Source organism: Lithobates pipiens, unplaced genomic scaffold (assembly GCF_037356315.1).
Source record: "Lithobates pipiens isolate NorthernLeopardFrog02 unplaced genomic scaffold, aLitPip1_a1.2 Scaffold_22, whole genome shotgun sequence".
Classification (NCBI taxonomy): Eukaryota; Metazoa; Chordata; class Amphibia; order Anura; family Ranidae; genus Lithobates; species Lithobates pipiens.
The window spans coordinates 168,346,899-168,373,172 of NW_027507784.1; the positions used below are offsets into that span (position 1 = coordinate 168,346,899).

A 26,274-nucleotide genomic window follows, 5' to 3' on the forward strand; every position below is an offset into this window, starting at 1 on the left:
TCTTATGGGTTAAAGCACACGTAAAGTCAATCCAGGCTTGCATGCACACTAAGACCCCTTTCGCACTGGGGATGCGGCTGCGTTTGCGGTAAAGTACTGCTTGTTTTTATCATTTTATCATTCTATATAAAAGCGCTTGCCTATGGTGGTCCTGAAAAGCCTAGCTCTGAGGAAGGGAGATCGCCCCCGAAATGCATCAGTTTACCCTGGTATGGTCCTGCACATGTCCCTACACTGTGTGATTTTTATGGCTCAATTGAGAGTTGTGTTTTGTGAGTACCCACTTTTTATGGATTTTATTATCCATTAAATTGTCATTGGTAATGCACTAGGTGTGTGCACCTTCCATTTTGTCTTTTTTGTAGTTTCGATTGGATTACCCCATCTGAGGAAGGCAGCATCCACCCAGTCATGGAATACCCTGTTGCCCTTCGCTTCAGAAGACCCATTAGAGTTGGAAGTTATTGTGTGTCTTGGCCCTTTAGCGATGTTTTGTGCTGTTTTTGGCCACTAGCGGGGCGCTTTTAACCCCAAAACATGGATTAAAAACTCCAGTTTTTGCAGCGCTGCCAAATCATTCCAAGGGCCGGATGTTTTTGGAGTGCTAAATACAGCGCTCCCAAACTGCCCAAAGATGCTGATTGCAGGACTATATCTAACGTCCCGCAAGCGCACCACCCGAGTGGGAAAAGTCACACTGGAATGAATAGGAAGCGGTCTTTAGGCGCTTAGCACAGGCTATTTCCTGAAAGCCCCCTCAGTGTGAAAGGGGTCTAAAATACCAGTGGATTTGCAAATTCCTCTTTTTATACCAGTCTTTCTAAACTTCTATACCCAAGTGGAAACCAACTCATATAATAAACTTCAGGTCTCAGAGAACTCCTGCAAGTCATCGGGGGCCAATTACAAAAATGTCTCATACACTGATAGTCAGAATACCACTGTTACAGAAAGATAAAAAGATCATTGATGTCATGCCGCTGGCTCTGCCAAGTGGCATTGACTCTGCAACTATGCAGACACCATCAAGAGAGAGGTCAATTAGCCACTGCTTACTGCTAACACCTACCAACCTCTGGAGTAGCCCTTGTTGAGAATGGTTGTTCTATAAAAATATGCACTTATATGTGTTTGTATGATTAAAGGAAACCTAAGAAAATATGCCGCCATTACTTAATTTTCCATTTAAAAATCTCCTGGCTGCTCTGTTGATCAAACAGCTTCAATACATTCATAGACCTTGAATACATATTATTTTATTTAATACAAGGTTGTACCTTCCTGTTCACCCTAGCATTTCTTTGAAAGGTTCTGAAAGCTCAAGGGGCTGGTGTGTGACCACTGTAATTGGCTTTCACAGTGATCACATGATCAGAAGCCCGTCCTGCCAGCTACCAGTTGTTAATGGGAACCGAGAGCTGTCTTTGACAGCTTTGTCTCTGTGCTGGGAGCAGTGAGTGTGCTTTCAGCACAAAAATATTGGCCGTCCAGTGACACATACTGTATGTATATATGTCCAGTAGACTGAGCTGCACAAATTACACTAAAACCACATGCATCACAAGTAAGCTTTTTGTGTTCTCTCTTCCAAGATGGAGACTTTCTATCAATGCCAGATGCCCCTCCAATGAGTTTACTACCCCCTATAAATGGGAAAAAGGGACCTGGAAACCAAAGCAGTATGGCAAATTTAAAGGCAACTGATGGCACCAACAACAGCACATTAAACTCCAAAGGTCAAAGTCTACCCACTGGCATAATTCGTGGATCCCTACCTGAAGAGCTCAAAGGTAATAACATAAAATGTGATAGAAATAATTGTGCCATGCATTATCAAATTGAAGTAATAGAATTACAGTCATAACTTTTGTGTTTAATATTCAGCTGTATGAAACGGAATGGCCGGAGGGCGTAGTCTTTATGAGTTGATGAATGAAAGTAAATCATGTGCTGTACTTTTCTTTGTTTATGGGATAACATGCTGTACAAGGAAAGGCACACACCTGTTATGCATCTAATTCCAAGCAATTCTAACCATGTTTGTTTACAGTGGAAACTAAATTTATTCATATCACTTTCAAGGCATCCGTCAAAGTAACATTCAGTTAAGGTGCCCCTAGATATCAGATGTCGCCCAATCCAGATGTTTTTTAGGTGACACTCTAATTTCTATGTGGCACCAGTAGGTACTGCCAAGATAGACCTGGTTGGGGAAAATAGCATCAAACAGGTTATTTATTTGATTGTGTTTGTTTTCTGCTTGATGAATTAGAACAAAAGGAATACTTTCTCCACCTTGCTTTAAAGGTTAAAGTAGATCTAAACCCAACTGCTCTCATCCAATGTCATATCATTTTCAACATATTTATATAACTGTATACGTCATTTTCAATCATTTTCAATCTCTATAATTTTGAAGCTTCAATAAAATAATACCTGGTGATCCTGCCATGAAGGTTTTTTAGGGGATTACAATGTTATGTGCCCAATTGTTGTGACATGCACTTACTGTGAAGACTACAATAGGCCATGGCAGTGCTCATTGCATAGACATGGTTCTCCATTGTCATCATCAGTAGGCATACTTTGGGCAGTGACATGCAGCTACCTATGAAGCACATGCATGTAGTCAGAAAATAACTGCAAAGTGGTGGGAGAAACTACTAAAAAATAAACATAACAGTTGTTTATTTTATACAATGCATTAACAAACTAGGGTTTAGATCAACTTTAAAGTGATCCTGTGACCGTAAGGTTATAGCATTATTGCTCATAGCATCACCTGTAAAAATTAAAAGTTACTTTCCTTTCAAACACCTCTGCTCATTCCCTTTTCAGCTGCTGCATTTATTCAACACTTTGGGACATGTAGAAAATCTGCTTCCCCGGCAGCAATGTGGTTCCTCTTATCAGCTTGTAGGTCACTGTAGGACACAACAGCTGGAACCACAGTAAATAGTGAGGGAAGCAAGTATTTGACTCATTCGATGGTTGAATACTTGTAACAGCTAGGGATCATAAATATGGTGACTTTTGAATAAATGGGCCACTAGAAAAGTAAGTATATCACTTTTACAGGTAGTATTATAAGTAAAGGTGACCCTGTGAACAGATTCACTTTAAAGTGGACCTTCAGGAAAACGTGTTTTTTTGCTCCACATTAGTTACCTCCAATTCTTGGTATACTATATTCAGTGGGTTGGTGGGAATGCTAAAAATCTTCATTGTAGTATGACACATATCACTGTGAGCATTAATCTTCTGGCTCAGCTGCTGTAAGTTTGTAGGCAGGCTAAATTGGGACCCACTAGGCGTCCCACTTAAGAGTGTTACCCTTTTAAATCCTTGCAGGAAAGAGAGTGAGTTCACTTCCTGCCTGGCAGGATCTCTTATACAGCGTGGGAGGAGTTAGCTGAGAAGGGTAGGTTGCTGGCCAGTGGCCACTGGAAGGAGTGCCATGAAGGAGAGCAACATCTAGAAGCAGAGATTTTTTTCCTTTCCTTTTCCCTGGATGGGGTTCCCCTGAAGATTGGCACAAGGGCTACCTCATCAGCCAGATGAGACTAATGCCTGCTTTTGGAGAGAATCATTTTAATTTGAATTGTGTTTGACTGTTATACAATACATTTAATGTTACAATATATTTAATGTTGGGGTGCTCTGGCTGCCACTAGGGCCCACAAAGAGGCAGGCTAACACCCGCTAATAAGTTCCTCTGCTCTTACAGTGATGTTAGGGAGCTGCTCGTTCCTCAACTCTATCTAGAAAACATTATTTTACTGAATACTAGGCTTTTTCTGACTGGACAAGAGGAGGGGCGGATGACTGTCAAGATCTCTACCTCATGCATTCAGAGAAAGCCTTGTATTTTCTGAAAAGAACACAACGTATTTTCTGGAATAGAGGAGTTGAAGAGCAAGCAACACCCTATCATTACTGGATAAGCAGCTAAACTTACAGCAGCTAAGCCACAAGATCAAAGCCAACAGTGATATGTGGCCTAATACAAAAATATTTTTCGAACCCCAGTAATCCTTTAGACCTGCAGTATACCATGAACTAAGGTAACTAAGCTGGACCCAGCTTGTGGAATTTTCCTCTAGTTCCACATTTACCCTCTACAGGATAAAAAATGTTCCATCTCCTGGATCAGTGGTACCCCACACTGGAACTAGTGGCAAGGAGGGACTTGGACAAGGAAGAGTAAAGAAGAGAAAAGGCCACCAGTATGGGTTGAGGGGGGGGGGGGAGATTTGGGTGAAAGAAAATAGCTTTTGCCCAAAAGCACAAAAGATCTAATATTCATCTATTCACATATTATCATGATTCCAGGTTAAGACCAGTAACAAAAAAAAATGTTCTGAGTAAAAATTAATCTGAGCAGAAAGGTGTTGTGTTGGGTGGCAGAGATTGTGAGGCTACTGGCTCCGTTTATATAAATACAGTTCTAACACTGGCTATACACTATAAGAATTTTATTATAAGTTTTTTGTTTAAGAATATATGTTAGTTTTTTAAATGGTTAGTGAGGTCAAATCGACCTTTATTTTCTACCAAAATGACAGGAAGGGTGGAAATTTTTTCTCAAACAAATTCATTTCTAACAGCGTAAGTGGTTTTCCGATTTCAAAATCAGATGTTAAAAGCAAACTTAATTTTGACCTTCATCCAGTCATCAAACGCACACAGAATTTTTGTATGAATATTCATGTGAACATTCATTTGAAAATCTAATGGTAAATAGCCAACTTGAATATGTGCTACACTACACTAAACTAAACTAAACTAAACTCATCCACTTGGTTTTGCACTTTACATTTAAAAAGTGCCTACTACTATACCATAAGGATTCTACATTCTGCAGCGCTTATCTTCCCTAGGGCCTGTTTTTTTTCCTGTGAGATAAGGATGGAGATTCCCCTGACCTTTATGTGACTGATACATAAATAGAAGGATTAACACACTCTGACCAGATTAATGATTACCTACCTGACCCATTGACTCTGAGGTGACAGTGTCAGGCTACTATGGCACTAGGAGGCAAATAGGACACACTAGATATTAGAATGCAGCGACGAACAATTTGAAGTATTTACAAGCTGGTAATATAGTTATGTAGAAAACATAGTATTCATATTGGTTAAAGACCCTGCCATTAATATAATATGATCGCGATGTACAGAGATCGAAGCAGAAAATCAAAGTTTCAGGTATTTGTCTAGTTCAAATTAAAGTATATCCTTGAGTTCAAAAAGTGTATCCAAACTCAAAAACAGAAAAATGAATATACTAAAGCTTATCAGGCCTCGGATGTGGTGGCTGTATTCGTTTTATTTATTTTATTCAGACTTTTATCCATTTCTTTTTACCTGGTAATTCTGCAAATAACACACTTTCTGTCCCTGGGCAGTATAATCACTACTTCACTGCATCTATGGAGGGAGCCATAGCTGTTACCCAGACTGGACTACAAATATGTCTGCTTTTGACACCTCTATTGCATGCAATTACTTCACTGCTGCAAATGGTGGGTGTGACCAAAATTGTGCTAACAGTGGGAGTAGCTTAAAGGGGAGTGGTTAACTGCTTAAGGACCAGCCGCCGTCATTATACTGTGGCAGGTTGGGTCTCCAGCGAAGGACGACGTAGGTGTACGTCAACCACTTTAAGGGCAATAGGGGGCACGGCGCTGGAGCCGATACGCTTGGACAGCGGCCGCGATGCACGCCAGCTAACTGGGGTCGCTTTACAGAGAGACAGAATGGGGATCTGTCAATGTAAACAGATAGATCCAAGTTCTGACAGGGGAGTAGAGAGAGATCTGCTGTTCCTAGTGATTAGGAACAGCGATCTCTCTCCCCCTACAGTCAGTCCCATCCTGCCACAGTTAGAAACATCTCCCAGGGAACATATTTAACCCCTTGATCGCCCCCTAGTGTTAAGCCTTCCCCACCAGTGACATTTACACATTAAATCAGTGCATTTTTACAGCACTAATCGGTGTATAACTGTCAACAGTCCCAAAAAAGTGTCAAAAGTGTCCGATCTGTCCACCGCAATGTTGCAGCCCTGCTAAAAATTGCATATCGCTGCCATTACTAGTAAACAAAAAAATATAATAAATATTCCATAAATCTATCCCCTTTTTTCTAGATGCTATAACTTTTGCGCTTATTGCAATTTTTTTTTTACCAAAAATATGTAGAATAATACATTTTTTGGGGGATATTTATTATAGCAAAAAGTAAAAAATATTGTTTTTTTTTAATTGTTGCTCTTTTTTTGTTTATAGCGCAAAAAAATAAAGCCACAGAGGTGATAAAATACCACCAAAAGAAAGCTCTATTTGTGGGAAAAAAAGGAAGTCAATTTTGTTTGGGTACATCGTCGCATGACCACGCAATTGCCTTATGTCGTATGACCACTCAATTGTCATACGGTCCTTAAGGGGTTAAATAAAATCTAAGCCTACTCACTGTATACATGGGACCCACATGCCACAGGCCTCGTACCCCCAAAAAAATGGGACACATATAAAACAACAGCACAATATTTTTTTAATTTAGATTTTTCATTTAAAACCTTTTTTGCACACAAAATATGAACAGAGAGCTAACAGTTTTTCTGAACTTCCTTAAAAGAGGAACTTGATTAAAACAGTCAAGGACCAGCAACTGTTGAGACAGACAACACTTTGCTCAGGAGTATGTAATGTAAAATATCATAAAAATAGCATACAGCTCAGGAGTATGTAATGTAAAATATCATAAAAATAGCATACAGCTCAGGAGTATGTAATGTACAACATAGTGTATCTAATGCAGGGGCCAGAAGTGTGTTAGGAGTAGGTAACACACTGTGTGCAGGGGTCAGTACTATCTAACGCATAGAGCCCAGGGGTCAGGAGTATGTAATGCACAGAGTGCAGGGGTTAGGAGTAAGTAATAAACAGAGCACAAGAGTTAGAAGTAAGTACAGTAACGCACATAGGGCATATAGCGCAAGAATTTGAAGGTAAGTAACATATAGCCAAAAGAGGGCCTAGCTGTTTTCCATTTGACAAAAGCTGCAATTTGACTGTTCACTTCAAAATTATTCATATCCCAATTTTCTGGTACAACATGCTGTAACTTACAGTTGTTGCTATACTGCTAATTGCCTAGTAACAGTAACTGAATTACTTAATTACATAGAAACGATTTTTATTTTGTTCCTGAAATGAAATAGGCACACCCTTCAATAAATAGAATAAAGACTTATTTCACTCAGTTCTAACCACTGTTTTACTTGATTTTGACATACCTGTCCCATAGTATGTGGAGTTGAATACTTTTAACCACAAATTTGAAAACTGTTACATCATCTTATTAACGCTACACAATGTAAATGCAGTATAAATAATATAAACTGGAATTCAAATCATGCTCCCAAGATAATACATAAATATAAGTTGTGTAGATGTGTATGCAGGTTTTACTATCTATACAAGAGAGAACTACATATATTTGGTACAAACATTAAAAAATTGGAAAACTTTGATTATATTTGTATGACAAAAGCTACATCAATTTTGATTTACTAATTCTCATCATATGTGACAAAAATGTTATCATATAATATTATTGTATTCTTTTCTTTAGAGTGCTGTAAAGGTGGCTCTGTGGGCAGTCTAATAATGAATCCTGATGGGGAAATTGTCTGCCTCTCCCTAATGGGGGCAACACGAGATACAGATATTCCCATTCGTTTTGACTTTATTCCTGAAGAAGACGTAGAAGGTAAACGGTTGTTATAGAATGTGATTTTCATACTTTATTTGCATTATAATAATTTGTATAATGCTTTATTACATGATGACGTTAAAAACATTTTTTATTATACACAGCACAGACAGACAGCTTGGCACAATGACTTAAAATGTATGTTTAGGCAGATGTCTGACTGCTTCTAAATACGTACTGTTATCTTGGCATAAAAAAGTAGGGAGAGCCCCAAAGGAGTTCTAGAGAGAGGAATGGAATGAGGCACCCGCAGTCTCCCCCTTAGTAATAAACTTTAATCAATGAAAATGTCCATACCTCCCACCTTTTTGAGATGGGAATGAGGGCCACCTATCAGCAAAAGTATGCAGGCATAGGGCACACCCCTTGCCATGCCCCCTTAAAGGAGAATTGTACAAAAAAACAAAAAAGATTGGTTAAACCCACAAGTGCTTTTTTAAGACTACTATTCCTTTATATTGGCTTTTGGAATTTACATATGCAGCAATTTAAAAATCAGATGAAAGGTTTAGCACTGGAAAACACTTTTTGAAAGATAAAAAGTGCATTTTATATACTTTATAGATCAGACCAAAATGAGGGACAAATGAGGAAGAACGAGGGACAAAGGAACATTGCTCCAATTCAGGGACAGTCCCTCAAAGTCAGGGACAGTTGGGAGCTATGAAAATGTCAAAAAAATACACAAATATATCAGAAACACAGACTACACACTTTTTATGACAAGTTAATGTACTGTTATCTACCTAGTTTCATAAAATCGGTTGAAATTAATGACTGATGATTGAATAATAACAAAGAACAGAAAATCTGTTGGACTAACTACAATGAATTTGGTCAAAATCAGGTATACAGTAATTTAGCACTTTGCCTGCTAATCTAGAAACAAGCAACTTGTTCTTTTTCTATAATGAGAACTGGTCACCAGTATGGTTTTAGTATCCCTGGCCAGTGACTGAAGGTCACAGTCACCGTGCTGCTCCCCTTAGCACAAAACACAGTACAGAGTATGATGGAAGCACAATGTACAGTAAATGTAATGAGCAAATATGACATTTTCGGGCACTTGAAAAAATGCTGTAAAGTCTGAATTCTTTCAAAAATAATAAAAATCTATGTTTTTATTTATCAATCAAATCAATGGCATAAACAAAAACAAACTACGTAAATCAAATCAATATTTGGTGCATCCAGCCTTTTCCTTTAAAAGAGCTTCAATTCTCCTAGGTACACTTGTACATGGTTCTTTAATCAGCAGGTAGGTTATAACATACATTTGAGAAAACTAACCACAGTTTTTCTGTCTTTAATTGTAATCCCAAAAAAACTCAATGATGTTTAGATCAGTGCTCTGCGGGGACAATATCATCTCATCTAGGACGCCTTGTTCTTCTTTTTGCTGAAAAAAGTTTTGTGCGACTTCAGGTGTAGGTTTGGGGTCAATGTCAAGCTGCAGAATGAATCTGAGACTGGTCAGACACCTTAGTGTTGATGTTGTATGATGGATAAGTATCTGTCTGTACTTTTCAGCATTAAAGAGACCATTCATTTTTGCCTGATACTAAATTCTAGACATGTGCAGAGTAAAATATTTCGTTTCGGAATTTAGTTTTCGTCCGAAAACTTAATTTATTTAGTTACTCCCGAAATTCGTTTTTATTTATTTCGTTTTTCGTTCAAAAATTGCATTCGTCCGAAAATCCACATGAATTACGGTCGAATCTGTCTTTGAAGGCTTATGGTGTCTGTCGAATGTATAAAGAAGATTCGACGGAGCTAGTATATAGCATACTTTAGAACCCCTGTTAAAGTCTATGGGACTCCAACATTAAAAATCTAAAGTGCTAATTTTAAAGACTAATTTGCAAGTTACTGTCCTAAAAAGTGTTTGGGGACCCGGGTCCTGCCCCAGGGGACATGTATCAATGCAAAAAAAAGTTTTAAAAACGGCCGTTTTTTCAGGAGCAGTGATTTTAATAATGATTAAAGTGAAACAATAAAAGTGTAATATTCCTTTAAATTTCGTAGTGGGGGGGTGTCTATAGTATGCCTGTGAAGGGGCGCATGTTTCTGGTGCTTAGAACTGTCCCTGCACAAAGTGTCATTTATGCAGGAAAAAAAGTCCTTTAAAATCACTCGCAGCTATTATGAATTGTCGGCTCCATAATACAGAGAACACTCATTGAAAGTCATTGATAAAAAAAAAAAAAAAAAAATTAAAAAAAAAGCGTGGGGTCCCCCAAATTCAATTACCAGGCCCTTCAGGTCTGGTATGGATATTAAGGGGAACCCTGCCTCAAATTTAAGAAAAAATTTGACGTGGGGTTCCCCCTAAATATCCATAACCAGACCCTTCAGGTCTGGTATGGATATTGAGGGGAACCCCGCGTCAAATTTAAAAAAAAATTGACGTGGGGGTCCCCGTAAAAATCCATACCAGACCCTTTATCCGAGCACGCAACCTGGCAGGCCACAGGAAAAGAGGGGGACGAGAGAGCGGCCCCCCCTCCCTCCTGAACCGTACCAGGCCACATGCCCTCAACATTGGGAGGATGCTTTGGGGGTCTGTGACCCCTCAAAGCACCTTGTCCCCATGTTGATGAGGACAAGGGCCTCATCCCCACAACCGTGGCCGGTGGTTGTGGAGGTCTGCAGGCGAGTGGGGCTTATCAGAATCTGGAAGCCCCCTTTAACAAGGGGACCCCCAGATCCTGGCCCCCCCTGTTTGAAATGGTAAGGGGGTACAAAAGTACCCCTACCATTTCACAAAGAAAGTGTAAAAAATAGTTAAATAAAACAAACACACTTTTGAAAAATTCCTTTATTAAAAATAAAAAAAATAAAAAAAAGATTCCAGTGGCGGTAATCCACTCTTGCTATCCAGCGACGGACGGTCATCTCTCCAGCGATGGCTCATCTCATCCAGCGCAGCGAATCCATCCTTCTTCTGTCTCCATGGAGGAGACACTGCAGGGATTGCGGCGGCCTGACGTTTCTTATATACGGAGGGCGTGGCCACCCGTCACCTGACCCCGCCCCCCTCTGACGCAAGGGGAAACCCGGGGTTCCCTGTGACGTATGGGTGACCCCGCCCCCCTCTGATGTAACGGAAACCTGCCTGTGTTACATCAGAGGGGTGCGGGGGTCACCCATACGTCACAGGGAACCCCGGGTTTCCCCTTGCGTCAGAGGGGGGCGGGGTCAGGTGACGGGTGGCCCCGCCCTCCGTATATAAGAAACGTCAGGCCGCCGGAATCCCTGCAGTGTCTCCTCTGCGGAGACAGAAGAAGGATGTATTCGCTGCGCTGGATAAGATGAGCCATCGCTGGAGAGATGACCGTCTGTCGCTGGATAGCAAGAGTGGATTACCTCCGCTGGAATCTTTTTTTTATTTTTTTTATTTTTAATAAAGGAATTTTTCAAAAGTGTGTTTGTTTTATTTAACTATTTTTTACACTTTCTTTGTGAAATGGTAGGGGTACATTTGTACCCCCTTACCATTTTAAACAGGGAGGGGGGCCGGGATCTGGGGGTCCCTTGTTAAAGGGGGCTTCCAGATTCTGATAAGCCCCCCGCCCGCAGACCTCCACAACCACCGGCCAGGGTTGTGGGGATGAGGCCCTTGTCCTCATCAACATGGGGACAAGGTGCTTTGAGGGGTCACAGACCCCCAAAGCATCCTCCCAATGTTGAGGGCATGTGGCCTGGTATGGTTCAGGAGGGAGGGGGGGCTCGGATAAAGGGTCTGGTATGGATTTTTAGGGGGACCCCCACGTCAATTTTTTTTTTAATTTGACGCGGGGTTACCCTTAATATCCATACCAGACCTGGTCTGGTTATGGATATTTAGGGGGAACCCCACGTCAAATTTTTTCTTAAATTTGAGGCAGGGTTCCCCTTAATATCCATACCAGACCTGAAGGGCCTGGTAATTGAATTTGGGGGACCCCCACGCTTTTTTTTTTTTTTTATCAATGACTTTCAATGAGTGTTCTCTGTATTACGGAGCCGACAATTCATAATAGCTGCGAGTGATTTTAGAAGGACTTTTTTTTCCTGCATAAATGACACTTTGTGCAGGGACAGTTCTAAGCACCAGAAACATGAGCCCCTTCACAGGCATACTATAGACACCCCCCCCCCCTACGAAATTTAAAGGAATATTACACTTTTATTGTTTCACTTTAATCATTATTAAAATCACTGCTCCCGAAAAAACTGCTGTTTTTAAAACTTTTTTTTGCATTGATCCATGTCCCCTGGGGCAGGACCCGGGTCCCCAAACACTTTTTAGGACAGTAACTTGCAGAATCTTTTCTCTCTGTCGAATATTTTCTCTATATAATCTTGGACTAATAGAGGTAAGGTTAGGCACATTCGACCACAGGTTCTATAGACAGATTGTTATTGTCAGAGTCATGTCGAATCTCCTATTCTATATCGAACTGTTGTAACAATGAAAACGAAAATAAAGCATTTATTTATGTCGGATCTTTCGTTTTTCGGATTTTGTGCTTTCGTTATCGTTTGTCAAAACGAAAACGAAAATTGCTGAAATTCAGGCGAAAATGCATTCGGACGAAAACGAATGCACATGTCTACTAAATTCCATTTGCAGAAATGCATCCCCAAACCTGCAAGGAAACTCCACCATGCTTCACAACCTGCAGGCATTCATCCTTGTACCACTCTCCAGGCTTTCAGGGAACAAACTGCCTTTTGTTACAGTCAACTGTTAATGCCACAGTTAATAGCGCTAAAAGCTTTGGTCAGAGCTGCTAAATTAGACTGAGGATGATGATGAAATAAGAGCAAAAAAATATATATATATTAGCATTGAACCTTCTTTGAAGCATGGCTGATATAGTGTGGTCTTTGGATCTTAATGAGTACAAAAGTAAGCAGTTGTTCTAACTAAGAAGGCTTTGGTTACACAAAGGAATGGGGACAGCACATTGGAAACTTGAAGGCTGCAAAGTCGCATAAAGGAGTCTAAAAAGATATTAATACTACATGAAAATGGTACAAAACTTTCAAAGTGTTAAGCTGTGTGAATAGCCAAAGGTTTGTGGTCCTGAACAAACTGTCCCAACGAACAATCAAGTCACATTAGGACTGCATTTATCAAGCTTTGCAATCATTATGCAGCCACTTATAAAACTCTCTAAGCTTAGAGATTTTTATCTTGGGCATAAAGTGGTTTAAATATGACCATGTGTGGCTATTTCACATCATGTTCTGTCAACCCAAAGATCCGGTCCAGATCAAGAGCCAAAGAACAGCTGGATCTACTGGTATATGGACAACCTTTAGATACAGCATGTCTAACATCTGGTAGAAAGCATTTTATTTTTACTGCACAGCTTTTACTTTAGTATTTTGTCTTACAAAATCCTGATAGATGATGAAAAGCATTTACATATGACATAATAGCTCTCACATGAAACATCTGTCCGTTTCTTACGGTATTAAATCAAAACACAATAACAGGGGGCCTCCTGTTATTAACAGTCATAAGGAAGTGAAATGTATTAATTATTTATATGTCAATCCTCTGAAACCTGTGGCCTATCCAATATGCTCCTGACCCTTGTGACAGTAGAGGGGTTAAGAGAAGAGAGGCGGATTTGGGGGAGCTGCTGACAAGTACAGATGTAGAAACATGTGTGATCCATTTAAAGAACTTCCACTCATTGGGTGGGCCAGTGCTGCTCCTTCTAGTGTAACAGAATTAACGCTTTCATCCTACATGTAGTTGTACTATTTACACATTTAAGTTTACCTACAAATACAACCTATACAAAAACAAGACAGCATGTGAGCCAAACAGAAGCCATTTTGTCTTGGCATGTCTCAACAACCACAACACATCTCTATACATATACAGCATTGTTTGCAGTCTAGACAGATTTTGACAACCAACTGGAAACTGAAATATTATTAAGCAAGACTTCCTCTGGCACTTAAAGTCAAGAAAAAAAGAAAGGGTTGGAAAATGAAGTCCCATAGACACTAAAGGGCTGTTGTGCTGTGAGTTATTAATACTAATTACTGAGCCACGGGGGACATTATTTAAAACTGTCCTCATATTTTCAATGAGAAATTGAATAGACGGGCCGCCCCTCCTTCCCCACAAACTCCCACCAACCCCCAGTTTATTTCATCTACTCATCGGCTCCAGACTAAATCAATAGTCCACACTCACAGACTTGACTCCAGCACACTGTGATTGTCAGGAAGAAAAACAAACCTCGTTGACAAAGGTCTCAGCAGAGTGCAAAGAATACAAGACAAGGTGGATGTCAAACAGATGTCCAGTGCTGTTGACAAGGAAATAAAAAAACAAAAATATTGAGGAGTTTTTCTAAATAATAAAATTATTTTTGTATCCTGCCGGTGATTTAGGCCATAGTGGTCATGCATGGTCGATTGTAGCAAGTGATGCAACAGATGTAGGCATCATTTGTTATAACCAGGCAGTGTATGTTGTTACACTTCGGTAATTATAAGCTCCTATAAGCATTGGAGATGCTATTTATCATTACTAAAGAGGGATTTCACATTCTGTGAAATCCCTGCAACCAGCATTTGTTCCCCTTATGGGCAGTGTGCCACATCTAAATGTCAGACCAATTAGAGAGAAATTTTGCAATTGAACTTGGCAGAACTGCAGTCTAGAGAAGCACAAGTATGTACAGTGCTTTGAAAAAGTATTCATACCCTTGAAATTTTCCACATTTTGTCATGTTACAACCAAAACCATAAATTAATTTTATCGAGATTTTATGTGATAGAGTTAGACCAGGCTTTCTCAACCTTTTAACCTTAAAGGAACCCCAAAAATAACTTTCATGTCTCGAGGAACCCTTACTAAAACCAAATCATCAGGGCTCAATAGGAAGAATGCTCCTTACATTGGTGGTCAATAGGAAGAATGCCCCCTTAAAGTGGTGTTTAGAATGCCAGCCTTAAAGACAGCTAAAAAGATATTTGGTGTCATGCTGTTGGCTTTGCTAAGTGGTGCTGAACCTTGAAGTTTGTAGGCATCATCATCAAATAGGTGGTTCATCAGCCACAGTTCAAGAACACCTAGCAACCTCTGGAGGAACCCTAGAGTTCCACAGAACCCTGGTTGAGAATGGCTGAGTTAGACCAACACAAAGTGGCACATACATGTGAAGTGGAAGGAAAATGATAAATGCTTTTCCAAACTTTTTACAAATAACTATATGAAAAGTGTGGCGTGAATTTGTATTCAGTCTTCCCTCAGTCAATACTTTGTAGAACCGATTGTCGCTACAATTACAGATGCAAGTCTTTTTGGGGATGTTTCTACCAGCTTTGCACATCTAGAGAGTAACATTTTTGCCCATTCTCCTTTGCAAAATAGCTCAAGCTTTGTCAGATTGGATGGAGAGCATCTGTGAACAGCAATTTTAAAGTCTTGCCAAAGATTCTCAATTGGATTTAGGTCTGGACTTTGACTGGGCCATTCTAACACATGAATATGCTTTGATCTAAACCAGGGATATGCAATTAGAGGACCTCCAGCTGTTTGCAGAACTACAAGTCCCATGAGGCATAGCCACAAGAATGACACCCAGAGGCAGAGGCATGATGGGATTTGTAGTTTTGCAACAGCTAGAGGTCTGCTAATTGCATATCCCTGATCTAAACCATTCAATTGTAGCTCTGGCTGTATGTTTGGGTCGTTGTCCTGCTGGAAGGTGGACCTCTGCCCCAGTTTAAAGTCTTTTGTAGATGCTAACAGGTTTTCTTCTAAGATTGCCCTGTATCTTCCTATCAACTCTGACCAGTTTCCTTGTTCCTGCCTAAGAAAAGCATTCCCACAACATGATGCTGCCACCACCGACAACGAAACCGCCAAATTTTGTTTGAAGGTTGTCTGCTCCAACTTGTCTTGCATACACACGGTCACACAAATGTTGGCCAACAATTACAAACATGGGAACATGGTGACATACAAGACATACGAGGAGCCGAGAAAAAGGAAGTTCAATAGCCAGTGCGGCTCCTTCTGCTTGATTCCAAGCATACGTGAATTTTTGTGCATCAGACTTGTGTACACATGATTGGAAATTCTGACAACAAAGTTTTGTTGGTGGAAAATTTGAGAAACTGCTAGCCAACATTTGTGGTCAGAAAATCCGATCGTGTGTATGGGGCATAACAGGTTTTCTACTATAATTGCCCTGTATTTGGCTCAATCTATCTTCCCATGAACTCTGACCAGCGTACCTCTCCCTGCTGAAAAATAACATCCCCACAACATGATGCCACCACCATGTTTCACGGTGGGATGGTGTGTTCAGGGTGATGTGCAGCATTTGTTTTTTGCCACACATAGCGTTTTTCTTTTAAGCCAAAAAGATGCATTTTGGTCTCATCTGACCAGAGCACCTTCTTCCACATGTTTACTGTGTCCCCCACACGGCTTCTCGCAGACTGCAAATGGAACTTCTTTTGGCTCTCTTTCAACAATGGCTTTCTTCTTGCCATCCATAAAGGCCAGATTTGTGGAGTGCATGACTAATAGTTGTCCTGTGGACAGATTCTCCCACCTCAGCTTTGGATTTCTGCAGCTCCTATAGAGTTACCATGGGCTGCTTCTCTGATTAATGCTCTCCTTTCCCGGCCTGTCAGTTTAGGTGGACAGCCTTGTTTTTGTAGGTTTGTAGTTGTGCCATACTCTTTACATTTTTGCATGATGGATTGAACAGTGCTCCATGAGATGTTCAAAGCTTGGGATATTTTTTTTATAACCTAACCCTGCTTTAAACTTCTCCACAACTTTATCCCTGACCTGTCTGGTGTGTTCCTGGGCCTTTATGATGCTGTTTGTTCACTACAGTTCTCTAAGAAACCTCTGAGAGCTTCACAGAACAGCTGTATTTATACTGAGATTAAATTACACACAGGTGGACCCTATTTACTAATTAGGTGACTTCGGAATGCAACTGGTTACACTACATTTTAGTTAGGGGTATCAGTGTAAAGGGTGCTGAATACAAATACATACCACGCTTTTCATATATTTATTTGTAAAAAGTTTGGAAAACCATTTATCATTTTCCTGCCCCTTTACAATTATATGCCACTTTGTGTTGGTCTATCACATAAAATCCCAATAAAATAAATTTACAATTTTGGTTGTAACAAAACTAAATGTGAAAATTTTTAAGGTGTATGAATACATTTGCAAGGCACTGTTGGGGTTATTTATGGAAGGCAAATCCACTTTGCACTACAAGTGCAAAGTGCACTTGAAATTGCCATGAGCATACACTTGAAAGTGCAGTCGCTGTAGATCTGAAATGAGGGGAAGCTCTGCTGATTTTATTATCCAGTCATGTTCATGCTAAAATGGTGTTTTTTATTTTCCTTGCATGTCCCCCTCCGATCTACAGTGACTGCACTTCCAGGTGCACTTTCAGTGCAATTTCAAGTGCAATTTGTACTTGTAGTTTGCACTTGTAGTGCAAAGTGGATTAGCCTTGTGTAAATAACCCCCTGCATGTGTGTTCATCGCAGACTGAAAGCTTAAACAAAAAAAATGTTGCGCTGCTGAATTAAATGATAGGGGTCACTGTGTCATAGGTCACAACCCACAATAAAAATAAATACATAAATTAAATAAATAGAAATGCCAAAATTCATATAAACACAAAAACATTCAGTCTTTGAATAGTAAAAAAAAAGAGTCCCCAAACAATTCAAATCTAGTCTATTGAAAATGTGTGCATCCACAATATGGTCCTCCTATTGGTAAGTGAACCCACAATCCCAGTGCTGTAAGGCTTTTTTATAAACCAATGTGCACCACCTCAAACGTGATTCACAATGGACCCTCACCTTAAGGTATTGACCTATAAGTTATAATAGGTCAGTGAGTGCTTCCTCCACTTCCTGGGGATGATAATAATGGCCTCTCAATGGTTCTGGAAACCGCTCCCTCGTCCACTGCCTACATAGTGTACCTGTCTCTTTAAAAGTCTGCTTCAATGTTGTTAATACTCTGTGTGATGAACTCAAAGCCACATAGAAACCACCATAGTGTAGTAGTTCATAGTCACCATAAAGTTTAATAAAATTGCACCCTCATGTTAAAATTAATTTGCCTGCAATATGTAACAAACTGTCTCTCAGGATAATACACTAAGCGTCCTTCTACACTTTCAATATCCCCCCTCTGGTGTCACCTGGCTCCCCCCATGCATATTATCACTGATCATGTGACTTCATCCGGTGTCCCCTGCATAGAAAAGATCATTTCTTTCCCTTTGCGCCACATAGAACACACACAACAAATAGTATAGGCCCTCAATAAATTTAAAATTTACACGGGAAGTGCACACTGGTTAGGAAAGCCTATTAATGACACATACAACACAAAATTCCTACCACTCAACCATTCAGACTAGACGGAGAACCTGTCTAATCCATTTAAAGTTTTAAGAGGTTTGAGTTGTATACATTTACAGATACCGTACATAAGGAAGCTATACACTATGTCGAGGCATCTTGTACAATCTAACTTTAATTAATGAAAAGACTAACAATAGAACATACACCAATCAGGTATAAGTTTATGATGACCCACCTAATATTGAGCATAGGTCTCTCTTTTGCCCATTAAGACATGGATGACCACTGAAGGTATGCTGTGGTATCTGGCACCAAGCCATCAGTAGGAGATCCTTTAAGATCCTTTAAGTCCTGTAAGTTGCAAGACAAATTGGACTTGTTTTTCCAGTACATCCCACAGATGCTCAATTGGTTGGAGATCTGATGAATTTGGAGGTCAAATCAACATCTCAAACTCGTTGTTTTTCCTCATACCATTCTTGAGCCTATTTTTCAGTGTAGCAGGGTGCATTATCCTGCTGAAAAAGGCCACTGTCATCAAGGAATACTGTTTTAATGTAGAGGTGTACTTGGTCAGCCACAATGTTAAGGTAGGTGGTACATGTCAAGTGATATCCACATTAATGGCAGAACACAAGGTTTCCCAGCAGAAAATTGCTCAAACCATTACACTTCCTCCTGCCCCCTGGCTTGCATTCTTCCCATACTGCCTCCTGGTGTCATCTTTTCCCAGTGTAAGTGATGCGCAAACACCCGGACATCCATATGATGTAAAAGAAAACATGACTCATTATACCAGGCCACCTTCTTCCATTGCTCTGTGGTCCAGTTCTGATGCTCATGTGCCCATTGTAGGTGCTTTCAGCTGTGGACACAGGCCAGCATGGGCACCCTGACTAGTTCACAGCCCCATACACAACAATCTGCGATGCCCATTTCTTTCTGCTTTCAACACATCAACTTTAAGGACAACATGTTTATTTGTTGCCTAAATCCCATTCATATTCAGATGCCATTGTAATGAGATAATAAATTTTATTCACTTACTGTAACCTGTCAGGGGTCATAAAGTTATGGCTGATCAGTGTATATTACAATAGTACATAAAACCAAGCATGCATACATTGTAAAATCTCAAACCTGCCTGTGATGCAAGCACATGAAACAACCTGCATTTGCTATACAATGCTGTAGATTTCACATGTACATGTAACAATAGAGATGCAATTAATGGTTCCAAAAACTCTCTAGAATATCTGAAAAGATATGGAGACCTTCAGAGCATATTTGTGGTACTTCCCAAAACATTTTTTATGTTGTTTTTTATTTCTTGCACAATTCTGTTTTTATTACAACTTATTATATGAAGCTTTGGCAAGTTTGGGTAAGTACTAACTAAGCCCTTGTACACACGGTCGGAAATTCCGATGGAAAATGTCAGATCGGACCGTGTTGTCAGATAATCCGACCGTGTGTGGGCTCCATGGGACTTTTTCCGTCGGAATGTCCGACCAACAAAGTTTGAGAGCTGGATATAAAATTTTCCGACAACATGATCAGATCGGACATTGTACAATCGTTTGTAGAGAATTCCGATCGGACAAAGTGGCACGCATGCTCAGATCAAATTACAAGACCAAAGCTATTGGCTACTAGCCTGAACGCAGTCCCGTTGTAACGAACGAACGTCATCATGTTCTGAACGATCAGATTTTCCGACAACTTTGTCTGACCGTGTGTATGCAGCACCAGTTTCGTACAAAATCCGTCAGAAAAAATCAGACGGATTTTGTTGTCAGAATGTCCGACCATGTGTACAAGGGCTAAGAGCTATAGCTGACACTACAAACCACTGCATACCCTAACAATCTATAGCTTGCAGCAGTTGATGGAACTGACGTGTTCACTACCTGTAGTGTCAAGGATGGCTTGTTAGATAATAAAATTTATGTCAGTCACTAAAGAAAGGGAAGGCTTGTAAAAAGCATTTATGTTAATAGGCTAATTTGCAAACTACTGATAACTGTGAGATGTAATAAACTCAAATTTATTTTATGGCACTTGTCACCATTGTGCTAGCTAACAAGTCTTTATTTGCCACGTACACAATAAGACTTCTAATTGCAATGCTGTGTTGGGTGCAGAATTGCTTTTTACTTAATTTTCTAACCTAATTTATTAATCTTGGTTATGTAACACCCAGTTAGTTTCACTAGAAAAATAACGTTTTCCCGCACTGCATGTGTGTAAACCGGGGCTTATGGTTCACTAGAATTCAAAACTGTGAAATATCTGCTTGGAAATGTACCAGTCAGGATGGAAGATATTGTTGTACTGTGTATGCAATACGTATATAATTACATCTGTTGTACCCTTCACAATCGAGTTGTATGAATGAGTAAATGTTCAGAGTTCAGACCATCTTTGGTGGCCTGTTTTGCCCATAAAACTCATGCATTCTGATTTCCCAGTATTGCATTGTTGCAATCAGAAGGTTTCATTTTTAAATTGCTTTTTAAAACTCCATGTAAAAATGTTGTCGGCAGATGCAAGGCTAATCTCTCTTTCAATAGAGGTATAGCTGCAATTTAGATCTGAAAATTATTGAAAGAAAACAATCTGACTATGTGCATAGGAACTGTTTATTGACACGATTTCACAGAGGTACAATGATTTGTTCAGAAAAAACAATGACCCACATATGGTCAGCTTTGAACGTTCTGTTTTCATTCAGCTAACCCAGCACAGCGGAGCCCCATGAAAGCTCAGGAGGCCAGACCTTATGTGCACTGAGCATTAATTGTTCAAAATGTGTAATCAGTGTTATATGAATGATGTCAGTTCAGTGTGAGTTTAATTTAGACATTTTTCCATTAAAACACATCTTATCTGTGTGCCTTCTAGATTGCCTCCCAGTGGAATCTGCAGGTCAGGAAGAACAATGGTCTGGCAGCCAAAGGGATTCAGAAAAAGGTAACTGGGTATCAGGAAAGTGGTTTCAACCATTGATAACTGGTGGAGCTGACACAATGACACATTGTTTATGGGTGCACTACTGTTTGATAACACTTTTGTGAGTTGTAATGTCGTAAATCTACTCAGTTGTGTAATTGCCAATAAGTCAATGACTAGGTTACTGTTTAAAGTGTGAAGTGGCAGCTAATAAACTATATAGCACAGATAGGCAGTGGCTTGTGCTTTCAAGTTCTGGACAGTATTTCTCCAAATAGTGATATCTCGTTTGAGAGTAATTTTGTATTGTGCCAGAGCTCCACTCTTGTGGTTTTGGTTTGAGTTTTGTAGATACTAAACGTTTCCCCTTTCTGCATTCAGAGCTGCTGTTTGACCAGTGATATGGAAGGTCCTTTTTAAATACAACAACGCTGTATAGTTACTAAGTCAGTATAGCTATATAGGTACTAAGCCAGTATAGGGAGAAGATGTTTGAATCTGGAGTAAAATTCTAGGGCTGTACCCCAATGCACTTAAAATTCCACCTTAACATTTATATCAATCTTGAAAATTTACAATGGAAATTGATATGTGGCATTTACCCTTGTTGCCCACTGTTTTTTTCATACTAGCAGTGCCTGTGCCTTAAAATTCCACCTTAACATTTATATCGATCTTGAAAATTTACAATGGAAATTGATATGTGGCATATACCCTTGCTGCCCACTGTTTTTTTTTCATACTAGCAGTGCCTGTCAGGTGTAGATTTCTTGTACACAGGCCCCGGAGTGCTTTTCAGGGCCGTCTTTAACCCTTTCATGACTAAGCCTATTTTTGGAATTTGGTGTTTACAAGTTAAAATCCATATTTTTTGCTAGAAAATTACTTGGAACCCCCAAACATTATATATATTTTTTTAGCAGAGGCTCTAGAGAATAAAACGGCGATTGTTGCAATATTTTATGTCACACGGTATTTGCGCAGTGGTGTTTTAAACGCAACTTTTTGGGAAAAGGGACACTTTCATGAATAAAAAAAAAACAAAACAGTAAAATTAGCCCAATTTTTTTGCGAAATGTGAAAGATAATGTTACGCCGAGTAAATAGATACCAAACATGTCACACTTTATAATTGCGCGCACTTGTAGATTGACGACAAAGTACGGTACCTAAAAATCTCAATAGGCGACGCTTTAAACATTTTTTACGGTTACCAGGTTAGCGTTACAGAGGAGGTCTACTGCTAGAATTATTGCTCTCGCTCTGATGATCGCGGCGATACCTCACATGTGTGACTTGAACACCGTTTACGTACGCGGGCGCGACTTCCGCATGCGTTTTCTTTGCTTCGCGAGCTCGCGGGGACGGCGGGCGCTTTGAAAATTTTTTTTTTATTTTTTTATTTATTTTATTTATTTTTAAATGACTAAATTGTTTAAAAAAAAAAAAAAAAATTTGATCACTTTTATTGCTGTCACAAGGAATGTAAACATCCCTTGTGACAGTAATAGGCGGTGACAGGTACTCTTTATGGAGGGATCGGGGGTCTAAAAGACCCCCCACCCCTCCTTTACACTTCAGTGTATTCAGATCGCCGAAAACGGCGATTCTGAATACCGGATATTTTTTTAAAACCGGCGCCATTGGCAGCCGAGTAAACGGGAAGTGACGTCATGACGTCGCTTCCGTGTTTACGATGAGGAGACTGGAACGAAGCCGATTACGGCTTCGTTCCAGTTCCTCCCCAGCAGCCAGAGCCGACGGATCTTTAATCGGTGCTCCCGATCGAGCGGGAGCACCGGTAACAGCGGCGAGAGGCGGCGGGAGGGGGGGGCGTCCCCTCCCGCTCCTCCGGCATAACAGCCGAGCGGCTTTTAGCCGCATCGGTTGTTATGCCTGGATAGCCAATCGCCTGCTGTAAAAATCGGTACCGGGATGATGCCTGCAGGTGCGGGCATCATCCCGGTATAACCCCCGGAAGCCGAGTACGCAGATGTGCGTACGCTCGGCGGGAAAGGGTTAATATTGATTGGACGCTGGGCAAAAATTTTATAGGGCCCCCCCCCATGCAATTTCTCTCTGCACCTGCTCTGAGACATACAATAAATAGCAGCTAGACTTCAAATCAGATTACTGTATTAGATCAGGCAGCAATTGTGATTCATTGCCAGTGGTTACAGCATATCATTACTGCTTAATGAATGGTTGCTAGAGGTTACAGCACACATTACAGCTCACTGATGAGTTGCTAAAGGTTACAGAAAATGATTTCTGCTTGTTAATTGGTTGCTAGAGATTACTGTACAGTAATACTGCTCACTGATTGATTTCTGGAGGTTACAGCACATCATCTCCTCACTGCAAGGGAGCATGATACACATATGAATGCCACCTTTATTTACATATCAATGCCGCCGGCCGCAGCTATGTACTTGGTAATGCCACCGCTATTTACATATGAATGCCGGTTATTTACATGTAAACACAGAGTCTGCAGGTGAGTCATCTGTACACAACAATAGGGCAGAGCTGGGCAGCATTAGTACCAGATCTTCACCCTGAGATATCGGGACACAGCACAGGACTAAAACTTCAAGGGACAAGGGAATTTAAACTGGGATAGTTGGCAAGTATGATGCAGCTGCTTTGGAACCCCACAACAATGACAGGACCCAGGGCAGCTGCCCCTTTTGCCCTGCCTTAAAGATGGCCCTGGTACTTTTACTTCATGAGCCCCCCCAGTTTAACAGGATAATATTTTGATTCTGACATGGACTTGTAAAATATTTTTGTGAGATTTGACTCATATGATTGTGACAGATAATATTAAATGCTTCTTGGTACAGTCAAATACATATGTATCTCTTATGATCATTTGAAAACTTTAAAGAAAGCCTTTTATTGCTGATCATCTTTTGAAAAGAAGTATAAAGCTAAAATGTATTTATTGAAGTAAAATGAAGTGCAGAACTCCAGCAGTGGTCGTCAACTAGAAAACTATAGAGGCCTCAAGTGCAGCCCCCCCCCCCCCTCAATAGCAGCAAATGTTTGCACCTCGATGCCAAAAAGTTTTGGTCTTGCTGCGTTTTTCTTTTTTAAGTGCATCGTAATGCACACTGAGGGAGGCGGCTGCCAACAGAAGGCTTTTTAAGATAAAAAAACCTTATACCTTTACAATCACTTTAAGACTATAGGGTTTATTAATGACCTGGCTAAGCCACCAAAAGATGGTGAAACGGGAAGCTGGCACCCATTCACATGCACCATCATGAATGGCAATAAGAGAGTCAGAGGTTCTAATGGAAGCAGTCGCTGAGAGGTAAACACCTACCATACAAACTAAATACAGGTAGTGAAGGGAATTGTCCTTCTGATTTACTGGACCTGGACAGTAAGATGGAAGAAAAGTCTTCCCTTCACTACCTGGCCGCAATACTACCTTATCTTTGTGTAAGACCAACAGGACAAGGCTGCCAGCTCACATACATCTTGCAGTCGTGATGGCAATAAAGAATATCCTTTTTTTTTCTTCTTTTTTTTTTCTTCTCTCCTCTCTACCCTCTCCCACGCCAACTACACACTGACGTTCCGAACCACCCTGAATGGCAGACCATGCTTCTGCCCCACCCCATAACCTATTCCTCCTGGTTCTCTAGGTAATCTTCCACGGTTAAGTTCCATTTAGCTTTTTTGCTAAAAGCCATTTGGCATCACAACACCTAGAACATGCCTTTATCTATTTGTTTGAAATGTATAATTTTTTGGGAGGTTTAAGAAGCAATGTGACAACTAAACCCACTTATAGTGTTTTTTTTATCAATCGATTTCATAACTTGTAATACCCACGCGATTTACAACATGTTCTTCCTGCTGAATATGATTTGTACAAAGTCTCTGTTTGGTGTCCAATGCTGATTTCTGGAGGTTCAAAATCCATCAAACCTTTTTCAGGCCTGGACTGTCAGCATTACATTGACAGTTAAAGGTTTAGCCAACTGTTCCAGCAATAGGAGATCATCTAGGTATCCCGCAATGGGAAATTTCTGTGACCATAGTAAGGTCAGATGGTACAAACGGATAGCACTGAGTGCCCACAGAAAAACAAAGGTAGCGCTGATGCACTGATAAAATGAAGACATGCAAGTACTCATCTTTGATTTCCACAAAGGCCAAAAAAATCTCTGATGGACGAGGTCATTGGCAGACTTGGTGGATTCAATGCAGAACTTTTGAGTTCAAATGAAGACATGTAGAACCTTCAGGTCTAGGATGGAACAAATACCCACTTTTGGTTTTGGAACAGTGAAAAGTTTGGAGTATGAAATAAATCTGGATGGAAGCAGAGACCTGAACACTATGCCAGGCACCCGAGATGCTTTCTGACCTGGCCTTTGGGGACACCAGGTCAGAAAGCATCTTCGGTGCCTGGCTATTTTCCCTAGCCAGGCACCCAAGATGCTTTCTGACCTGGTGTTCCCAAAGGCCAACAGACATCCCTCCACTTTGATAAGTGGGGTTGTCTCTTCATACTGAAGAGGGCTTCTGTATTGGATTGGAGGATTTAGAGGCCCATGGTTTGCAGAGGTTTTGACATCTTCCTTAAAGTGGAGTTCCACGCAAAAGTGGAACTTCCACTTATCCGTTTCCTCCCCCCCCCTCCGGTGCCACATTTGGCACCTTTCAGGGGGGGACAGGCACCTGTTTTTGACAGATACCATTCCCCACTTTCAGAGCTGGTGCCACGGCGCTGTCTTTTGGATGTTTGGCCCCCTCCTCCTTCCTCTGCCGCCAGGCCAATTAGAAAGCGCAGCTCGCTTCACACATACGCAGTATGGAACTGGCTGTGAATCTGAAAGCTTCACTGTCTGGATCCTGTACAATGAATGGTGGCAGCTGCACTCAACAGCCGATCTGAAGATCAGCTGGGGTGCTGACATTGTGGGCTCCCTGGACAGGTAAGTGTCCATGTATTAAAGGTCAGCAGCTACAATATTTGTAGATGCTGACTTTTAGTTTTTTGTGGGGGGGCTGGACTTCCTCTTTAAACTTAGCTTTTGGGTGAGAAGCCTGGGTGAAATAAAAGGAACTCTTTTTTAGTTCAGAGGCAGAATATATCTACCAATTTGAAGCTCAGGCTTCTTCTGCTGAGTACCAA

General features: G+C 40.5%; 1 protein-coding gene across 13 annotated transcripts in view; it reads left to right on the top strand.

Moving 5' to 3' along the window:
• The window catches only part of KIAA2012 (KIAA2012 ortholog), a 266,686-nt gene that overhangs the window by 132,326 nt on the left and 108,086 nt on the right, over positions 1–26,274 (top strand). For all 13 annotated transcript variants that reach the window (XM_077448591.1, XM_077448592.1, XM_077448593.1 and 10 more), the window contains exons 10-12: positions 1,593–1,790; positions 7,641–7,778; positions 21,072–21,140. In XM_077448591.1, the coding sequence (XP_077304717.1) occupies positions 1,593–1,790; positions 7,641–7,778; positions 21,072–21,140 (405 nt within the window). The remainder of the gene's footprint in view (positions 1–1,592; positions 1,791–7,640; positions 7,779–21,071; positions 21,141–26,274) is intronic.